This window comes from Gymnoscopelus microlampas, assembly GCF_963454915.1.
Source record: "Gymnoscopelus microlampas genome assembly, chromosome: 22".
Taxonomy (NCBI): Eukaryota; Metazoa; Chordata; class Actinopteri; order Myctophiformes; family Myctophidae; genus Gymnoscopelus; species Gymnoscopelus microlampas.
Genome location: NC_139959.1, coordinates 36,566,372 through 36,576,334, shown reverse-complemented (window position 1 = coordinate 36,576,334; position 9,963 = coordinate 36,566,372). Strand labels below are relative to the sequence as shown.

The 9,963-nt window shown below is 40.1% G+C and overlaps 2 protein-coding genes across 2 annotated transcripts; both read right to left on the bottom strand.

Annotated features, from left to right (window-relative positions):
* Nucleotides 1-2,410: 2,410 nt before the first annotated feature.
* On the bottom strand, nt 2,411-4,415 carry LOC311038891 (B-type lectin plumieribetin-like). Its single transcript, XM_084048516.1, has 3 exons — nt 4,390-4,415; nt 3,817-3,910; nt 2,411-3,080 (listed from the first exon to the last, which is right to left on the bottom strand). The coding sequence occupies exons 2-3, from the start codon at nt 3,904-3,906 to the stop codon at nt 2,820-2,822; spliced, it is 351 nt and encodes a 116-aa protein (XP_083904642.1). The 5' UTR covers nt 3,907-3,910; nt 4,390-4,415; the 3' UTR covers nt 2,411-2,819.
* A 1,820-nt stretch (nt 4,416-6,235) lies between these two features.
* LOC311038890 (B-type lectin plumieribetin-like) lies at nt 6,236-7,814 on the bottom strand. The gene is made up of 3 exons (XM_084048515.1): nt 7,668-7,814; nt 7,231-7,324; nt 6,236-6,812 (listed from the first exon to the last, which is right to left on the bottom strand). The coding sequence occupies exons 2-3, from the start codon at nt 7,318-7,320 to the stop codon at nt 6,549-6,551; spliced, it is 354 nt and encodes a 117-aa protein (XP_083904641.1). The 5' UTR covers nt 7,321-7,324; nt 7,668-7,814; the 3' UTR covers nt 6,236-6,548.
* Nucleotides 7,815-9,963: the final 2,149 nt, after the last annotated feature.

The following is a 9,963-nucleotide window of genomic DNA, read 5'->3' as shown; positions in this document are numbered from 1 at the left end:
CTACAAGCCCACAACGCCTCGCGCTGCGAGGCGTTGTGAGCTTGTAGATCGGCTATTTTTTGGCAAAGAGGTTTGGTATAGAGGGAAAAAAGAGCAGACCAAGTAAACAAAAAAAGTATAATCTGAAACACAATTTTATACAATATAGAGTAGGGGGTCCCTGCTTCATCTCTCTCTCAGCTAGGGGGTCCTTGGCCTGAAAACGTTGAAGACCCCTGTAGTACACCATCATCCTAATGAGGGAGAGACATACGTTATCAGTAACTTTTTGGGGGGATATTTTCTTGGCATTTTCTGCCTTTATTGATAGACTATCAATAGTACAGCAGACTGACAGGAAATGGGGAGAGAGAGATGGGGAGTGACACGCAGCAAAGGTCGTCGGGATCGGAAATCAAACCCGCGACACACTGTCAGGCTGCATCAGCAGCCTAGGTGCCTGGACCGCTACCCTAGCCGTCCGGGCCCGTTATCAGTAACCTATAGTTACTACATAGTACCAGCTGACCCATAAAGTACAAGAGGACTTCAATGTAACATATGGATTGTGCAAGGCATACATTATTAATTGATTGATTGATTGAATACTTTTATTAGTCAGAAACGTAAACAGCACGTGGTACAGTCAGACATTAAGGCTAAAAGGAACACAAAAAGGTCCTGGGGACTTGTTTCCATTGTAGTCCTACTGTATGTATTCAATTCATCAACATTGCATGCAGGCTGCAATAGACACATCATGCCACAAATATGCCTTTAGCATGTAACTCCAATGTTAGGATATTACATTACTTAAATAATATAAGTATTATGTAATATAATTTTCATGAGTAACAATAAAGGGTGCTGTAGCCTCTGAGTTGTTTGTTTCATCATCATGACAATGATGGAATTAAGTTTTACTTGTCTTTTGAAGGTGTTCTGTGAACATAACGGTAACCATAAATTGTACTGTAACACATTTCTTGGCACAGAATATAGTATTGTAAAGTACCTTACTGGTAACATCCTCTAACATGTGTAATATTCATATTCATTCAACGGTTCATCACTATGAGCATTCAAATAGTTGAAGTTGTTAATGTAAAAAGTTCCTATATCACGCAAGGATTTGGCGGCCCCCCTGTAGTAACTCTGAGGACCTCCTAAGGGTCCCGGACCCCCTGTCGAAGACCCCTGGATTAAACCATTGCTAAAGTCAAGAGAAGACCCCGGAGAAGACACAGCTTCCTGTAACTAACAACAAAAGAGACAAACCACTAGGTGGGGCTCATGTCGTTGTGTTCACTCAGTTCACTCATCAGTCAGTGGTCTCTTGCTATAGTTCAGTCACATTCTGTGTTGATGGAAGATCCACTAGTTTCAATGACATAACATTCTTAATTTCTTCAATCATTAGTCAGGGGTCTTCAACAGGGGGCCCGGGACCCCTAGGGGATCCTCAGAGATACTACAGGGGGGTCCACCAAATCTGTGTGATAGGATTTTTTTTTTACATTAACCACTTGAACCCTATAGCATCCCTATTCTGAGGAGAACTTTAGCCCAAAAATAGCAGATCTACAAGCTCACAACGCCTCGCTGCGAGGCGTTGTGAGCTTGTAGATCTGTTATTTTCAGCAAAGAGGTTTGGTGTAAAGTTTACTGACAGTTTAAGGTTAAATGTCTGAAAACACACATTTAACATGAATCCAATATGTAGTGGGGGGGCCCTGCTTAATCTCTCTCTCAGCTAAGGGGTCCTTGGCCTGAAAAACGTTGAATACTCCTGCGTCAGTACACAAGTGATGCATAAACAAGCAGTGTTCAATATCTCCCTACACTTACTGACCTCCAGTTCCAGTTATATTCCCTGATCCTCTCACATCTCTGCTTCATCATTCTTCATAAATCACCCATTTCCTCTTCATTGTTTGTACAACCCTTGACGTAATAAGATATACCTCAACTGTTTAACCAGGCTATACCTTCCATCGTTGTTTAGAACAATAGCCTTTGTAGTTCTGAATTGATTTTTGATCACCTATAGTTATCTACGTGTTGTTTTGCAGCCTTTACCGAATCCCATGTCTTCCTTGTGCCAAATAACTAAGGAAATCTGAATGGGTACAGGTTGAATGCCAAGTTCTCCCATTGTTTAGTCAAACTCTTGCATGCCAGCTTAAAATTGAGAGTTGTAAGATATCTTGCCAAGCACTAGATCAAAACGCTCATAGTACATTCTTTTCATTGTTCATTGTTATGGTATCATGGTAGTATGAACTGAATAAAGGCATACAGTATTCGTTCATCATTTCTCACAATCGATGACTGTTAGGTCTTTGTTGCAAAAAAATTGTCACAGAGACACAAATTCACATTTGGACAAAACTGTATGTTAAATCATTTGAATGAAGATGTTCAAGGAGGCTTTATAGGACAAAGATTCACTTTATTCGTAATTCAAAAATATTTGAACATTCTATGTTCTGTCAGGTTTAAGCAGAATAAGCACACACACACACACACACACACACACACACACACACACACACACACACACACACACACACACACACACACACACACACACACACACACACACACACACACACACACACACACACACACACACACACACACACACACACGCACACACACACACGCACACACACACACACACACACACACACACACACACACACACAGACACACGGACGCATGCACTGACACACACAACTGTTGATATTTTTCATTGGCAATTTTTTTTTAACGTCTCAAAATTACAAAACCAAAAAACAAATAGGTTTTAATGACCGTTGGTTAACTCTTTCAGGACTTCATTTCATGCCCTGGGATTTGGCAGAACTCCAGATGTCCTTTTGTTCTCTCTGCACCAACATTGTACCGTCGTCTGTCAAGTGCATGCGACACATGTTGGGCCTGTCCTTGGTGGAGTTGGTGTGCCACCTGGGTTCTCCATCCTTGTTGTACATGACCAGGTTGCAGTCTGCCTGCATGCACAGGCGGTGCACGTCAGACCCGGCTGTGTCTGTCGACCACATGGGCTTCCAGCCGTAGATGACAAAGTTACCATCCTCCTGCAGAGGGACACAATAACTTAATATTAAATCCCTGCATGATTAAATAACTTTACCATTAAATCACTGCATGATCAAATAACTTTACCATTACATCACTGCATGATTAAAGGGATATTTCACTTTCTTTTACCTAAAAGTTCACTAAAATGACCCCAAAGTGTCATTTTAACATCTACGCTGGCTTTTGTGAGCACCTCAGACAGTTTTCAAGTTGCTTGGTTCAGTATTTAGAAATTTTATGTTCATTTTATCTGACACGCCCCCCTCCTATACAAACTTTAGTATATAGTTATCTACGTGTTGTTTTGCATCATTTACCGAATCCCAAGTATTACTTGTGCCAAATAATTATGGGAATCAGAATGGGTACAGGTTGAATCAAATGCCAAGTTCTCCCATTGTTTAGTCAAACTCTTGCATGCCAGCATAAAATTGAGACGTGTAAGATATCTTGCCAAGCACTAGATCAAAACGCTCATGGTACTTTCTTTTCATTGTTCATTGTTATGGTATCATGGTAGTATGAACTGAATAAAGGCATACAGTATTCGTTCATCATTTCTCACAATCGATGACTGTTAGGTCTTTGTTGCAAAAAAATTGTCACAGAGACACAAATTCACTGGGCACTGCCACACCCAATTTGACCCATTGTGACCACAATTTTACATACCAATATACTTTAAAAATACATTTCTATAAATGCACCAATATCTTATCTCAAGTTACTAACCTGAAATGCTGCTTTCCATTCCCGGTTGTTGGAAAGGAGGTAGTCTCCCTTACGGAGCTCATCATTCTTGGACAGGTAGTTTCTGCTCATGATTCTGAATGAGAAGACAAACATTTGCATCAGGACCATGTATGCATCATTTACAAATCAGCTGAACATTCCATGGCAATTCAACTTGAATTATGATACTCAATTAACAACACTCCTTTTAATTTTGTGGCTGTTGACAATACCAAAATGAAATGATATATTATATCATCATGTGTGACTCATAAGTTATCAATCACAACGGACCCCAATGGAAACAAGGCTTTCTTGGGTTTAAAATCCTCTTAGCAGACCGTGTATTGAACTGTACTTTCCTGTGCTTTTTTTTGCAAACTGCTAATAAAGTATTTTGCAAACTGCTAATAAAGTATTTTGCAAACTGCTAATAAAGTACACAATTCATACCTCAATTATAAACATTGCAAAAGGGGGTTGTGTGTCATCATTATATAGATTTTTCATCTTCAATTCCTCAGCAAAATACACACACCAATGAGTTAAACAGAAAAGTTTCTCAGTACTTACAGGCTTTGAAGTCTTTCACCAGGCAGAGAGCTGAAAGAAGTGAGACAAAGACCCATGGACCTGTTTTTATCATCTGGGCTAGGACAGGGGGGTGGGGACAAGAGGGGGGAGGGGGGGATGTTGGGGTGGCGTTGAGGATGCTGTGCCAAATTTGTTCAGGACACAACGTTCTTTCTTGTAACCATGGTAGCTGATTCATTTAATCACTGCTTATGTGCTGGTCTTTTAGCCAGTAACTAATTAGTTACTAATTTATTCATTATAACTAATTTATTTATTATAATACCTCATGCGCATTGTATGTTTCAGCTCTCTTAAATCTTCGGCTCAAATTGTCTGCAAGACAAGCTAAAAAAAAGTGTTCCTCAAGTAGGCTTTAATCAAAATCATTCATAGCTTTTGGGACACAGTATTCCATGTCATTTTATGGATCATATATTATGTTTTCTTCTCTTATAAAAAGTTGTTACTTTGTCAAAATCCATGCATCTGGTTGGGGGTTACGGACTGAGACTGTCATCCGGTAGAAGAGGATGTCTGGCTGGGCGTACTGCCAACGGCATTAGTTTAACTTTGAATGTGTCAAATGGACCAGAATGTCCATTCTATGTACTTAGAATGTGAGGGTCCATTTGTTGCATCATGCCAGACATACAGTTACAGTAACTTATAGTTTCAGTACATGGTGCCAGCTGACCAGTGGTGGAAAGTAAGTTTGAGGTACTTTAACTTTACTGGAGTATTTCCAATTTTCTATACTTTTACTTCTACTCCACTACATCTCAGAGGCAGATATTGTGCTTTTACTACAATTATTTGAAAACTTAACGTTACCATTTTTGAGCTTGTAGATCTGCTATTTTCAAAGGATTTTTATACATTTGAAAATTTGTGAAATGGGACATTCCGCATATGGAGTACTTTTACTTTAGGTCATTTGGTACTTTAAGTATAATTTGATGCCAATACTTTTGTACTCTTACTCAAGTAAATCTTGACTGCAGGACCTTTTCTTGCAACAAAGTATGCAAAGTATTTTACACTGCATTATTGATACTTTTTGAAAAGATTCCATCACTGCAGCTGACCCATAAAGTACAAGAGGATCTCAATAGAACGGGTGTTCTATTGAGCGTGAGCATTGCAAGACATCTGGCTGACAGACACATAAATCATATAATGGTAGAAATATGCCTTTAGCATTCATTACCAGTGCTGGGGTGTAGCCTTCTGCACATTTACATACATATTACATTACATAATATTACAACTTTCAGGAGTAACTTTCAGTAGTAACAACAGATGGTGCTGCAGTTCTTATTTAATATCAATAACTTCTCTACATTCCATGTAGCCTTCCCTCTTCCATTCAATAGTAGTTCTAGTCCTTTTGCACTTTTTTTGGGGGTATTTTGTGAAAGGAAACACAATGCGATTTTTCTCTGCCACAGAATGAAATATTGTAATGTACCTTATTGCTTTTATTTGAAAGTAATAAGTAATGTGTAATAAATTACATTTTTAAATATAACTTCCCCAACACTGTTCATCACAATGAACATTCAGCCAGTGTTATGCTTAATTTATACACAGCTTTACATTAGAGCCTGCATGCTGTATGCTGAGAGGTCATCAGTGATTTATTTAGTTATCACCCAGACAGAAGACAGGGTCCTAGGCTACTGTTTTAATGCTTCTCTTAGTAAGTTGGTGAATCTATTTGACAAGTGACCAGAGGAGAAATATGCTACCTCACTTCTCAAGGTGTTACTGTTGCTCAAGTGAATGGACGATTTATTGATGTATTGATTCATTAGCAAAATGACACACATGACACTAATTCACATTTTGGTCACAACTGTATATTTTATTCAATTGAATCAAGATGTTACAGTATGTGACAAAGATTGACTTCATTTGGGATGAAACATATTTGGACATTCTATGTGCCTTCTGGCAGGTTTAAGCACACACACACACACACACACACACACACACACACACACACACACACACACACACACACACACACACACACACACACACACACACACACACACACACACACACACACACACACGGTTGAGATGTTTTGAAAAAAATATCAAAATTACCACAGATGTTTTTTTTTAAATGAATGCCTGTTTTTTTTTATGACTTCATTTCATGCCCTGGGACTTGGCAGAGTTCCAGATGTCATCGCCCTCTCTCTGCACCAGCAGGTTGCCGTCGTCCGTCAGATGCATGCGACACATGTTGCATTTGTCGTCCTTGGAGGAGTTGGTGTGCCACCTGGGCTTGTCGTCCTTGTTGTACATCACCAGGTTGCAGTCTGCCTGCATGCACAGGCGGTGGACATCCGACCCGGCCGTGTCTGTCGACCACATGGGCTTCCAGCCGTAGATGACAAAGTTACCATCATCCTGCAGGTATAGGGACAGAAACAGAATGGAGTTTGATGTTACAATGGGTTTGTTTGTATAGGAAGGGGGGCGTGTCTGATCAAATGAATATCAAATATCTAAAGACTGAATCAAGCTACTTAAAAACTGTCTGGGGTGTTCACAAAAGCACGAGAAGGCGTTAAAATGAACCCAAACATGTTTGAAAAAGTGAAATATCCCTTTAAATCACTTTACCATTAAATCACTTTATCATCACATCCATCCATTGAACAAAACACTTACCATTAACAAACTGTTCATTGCCACACCCAATCTGACCATGTCCAAACATGAACACATTGTGACCACTATTGTGACCACTATACCAGTAAACATACAACACGTTTTCATTAGTAATTATTAAAATAATACACACACAATATCTCAAGTTACTAACCTGAAAGATTGCTTTCCATTCCCGGTTGTTGGAAACGATGTAGTCTCCCTTGCGGAGCTCATCATTCTTGGACAGGTAGTTTCTGCTCATGATTCTGAATGAAAAGACAAACATTTGCATCATGATTTGTATGCATGACTTACACAACAAAAAACCCCACATCAAATCACAAATTAACTGAACTTTTTAGCAATTCAACTGTGTCTCACCATGAATTATGATACTCAATCAACACCCCTTTTTGATGTTGTGGTTGTAGACTATTTTCTCACCACATATAATTTGTGACTCATAAGTTATCAATCGCAGTTCATACTTCAAATAACAATTATACATATTGCAAAAGGGGTTGTATCTTTATACAGATTTTGCAGCTTCAATTCCTCAGTAAAATGCACAACACCATGCAGTTAAACAGAGAAGTTTGCAATACTTACAGGCTGTGAAGTCTTTCTGCAGGCAGAGAGAGTGCAACAGGGCTGAAAGAAGTGAGATACAGAACCCACAGGCCCCTGTTTTTATCATCTGGGATGGAGAGGGGTGGAGGAATAAAACGGGGCAGTTTTTCAGTACACAATGTACTCTCTTTGCATGTTCTTCCTTGCGTGTAGAGATTGGAGAGAGTCTGCACACCAATTGCAGACTCTCACAGGACGAGCAACCATTGGTATCACATTCAACATTCAACGTGTTCTCAATTTGGGAGAGTTCCCTTTTTAGGTACTTTTTAAATTCAATTTGTGCAGCATTTTAGACAGACAAGGGGCCACCACTCTGGAAAGAAACCCAAATGAAAACAGACACCCTTGTTCCCCGGTCGTCGTCGTCGTCTCCCCCACAAACACCCCCACACTTATTCTTATTTTACATCTCCACTGAGGCCACTGCCATTGTGTGCTTGCCACCACATCACAGACCAGACTCCAGACAGCTTGGACACAATATAAATGGACCTTGTTTGAATGGAAGTGGGTCAGGACGGAGTTGCCTGGGAGGTGTACAGTGATTAGAGTGTTAAGCTTTGACCATTCATTTGGCCTTGGGCGTGCATGCGTGCGTGCGTGCGTTTGTGTGTCTCTGTGAGAATGCATGTGCATGTGCATGTGCATGTGCATGTGCATGTGCATGTGCATGTGCATGTGCATGTGCATGTAGTGGTGGAAAAAGTACACAAATGTTTTACTTACGTAAAAGTATCAATACCACATTGCATTAACACTCTGTTACAAGTAAAAGTCCAGTATTCAAAATGTACTTGAGTAAAAGTACAACAGTATTGGCATCAAAATATATATAAAGTAACAAAAGTAAAGGTACAATGTTTGAAAATAGCAGATCTACAAGCTTGTGCGCTTGTATATCGGCTATTTTCAAAAAGCCTATAGGTATAAAATAGGGCTAAAGTGGTTAATGTTTGTTTTATAAAACTAGACCATACCGGGTCGACGCATCCGTGGGGGGATATGCGCACATGATCTGGCAACCCGGGAGGCAGTTTGTCCCATAGCTGGGCAGCCCCGTAACCATGGCGACAGTGTTTTACACAAAAACGCTAATAAGAAGCTGAGATTTGATGAAATTGAAAAACGGGCTTCACAGTTAAGTTCAGATGGTAATGGTCAATGGCTGTGTGCAAAATCAGAGCAATTGGTCCAGCCACTGAGGAGAACCGGGTAGCTTCACGTACTCACGTACTCACCTACTCACCACTACAGAGTACAGACAGAGGTTTAATACTAGAATTATAGTAGGATATTAATCTGCAAAGTAACTAGTAACTAAAGTTTTCAAATAATTGTAGTGGAGGAAAAGTACAATATTTGCCTCTCTAATGTAAGTACAAGTACTTAAAACTGGAAATACTCCAGTAAAGTAAGAATACCTCAAATTTGTACTGAAGATAGATAGATAGATAGATAGATACTTTATTGATCCCCGAGGGGAAATTCAGATATCCCATAGCTCATACAGGCAAGGTTAGTTAAAAACACATCACAAAAGGAGGGGGGGGGGGGCACAGGTTAAAATTGAGAGAAGACAAATATAAAAGATATATTATGAAATAAGCATAAAAAAGCATTTAAAAGGTGTCACTGGAATAAATCATCCTTAGTCATTGTCATTGCACATAGACCCATAAATAACTAAAAACTAAGACCATTAGTCCATTAGTCCAGTTCATAGGCCTAGCGGCTGGTCATGGAGTTGAAGAGCCTGATTGCTGTTGGAACAAAAGTGTTTTTAAAACGATCGTTCTTGCAGGGCAATGAACGGAACAGGTCCTTACGACCACTTTTTTGACCTGCCAGGATGTTGTGGAGAGGATGACCCACATTGTCCAATGTCCTGAAGTGCAGTACTTAAGTAAATGTACTTAGTTACTTTACACCACCGTGTGTATGTGCGTCTGTGCATGTGCGTGTGCGTGCATGCAGGTGTGTGTGTGTGTGTGTGTGTGTGTGTGTGTGTGTGTGTGTGTGTGTGTGTGTGTGTGTGTGTGTGTGTGTGTGTGTGTGTGTGTGTGTGTGTGTGTGTGTGTGTGTGTTACTGTGGGGTATTATTGCTAATGCTGATTCCTGGTCCTCTGGACGGTTCCTCAGTTCCCATGGAGTCACAGTGCACGGCCCTCAAAGCGCTGCACAGGAACTCGAAGACAAAAGCAGCCAATGTCGGCCTCAGAGTGGTTACGTAACGTCCATAACTGAGAGCAGGTGTTTTTTAGACACTATACAT

Excerpts from the sequence above, each read along its gene's own strand:
- LOC311038891 (XM_084048516.1), bottom strand. The coding sequence starts at position 3,906 with ATGAGCAGAAACTACCTGTCCAAGAATGATGAGCTCCGTAAGGGAGAC. Across the intron at positions 3,081-3,816 it reads AATGGAAAGCAGCATTTCAG|GAGGATGGTAACTTTGTCAT; the intron begins GTTAGTAACTTG and ends GTCCCTCTGCAG.
- LOC311038890 (XM_084048515.1), bottom strand. The coding sequence starts at position 7,320 with ATGAGCAGAAACTACCTGTCCAAGAATGATGAGCTCCGCAAGGGAGAC. Across the intron at positions 6,813-7,230 it reads AATGGAAAGCAATCTTTCAG|GATGATGGTAACTTTGTCAT; the intron begins GTTAGTAACTTG and ends CTATACCTGCAG.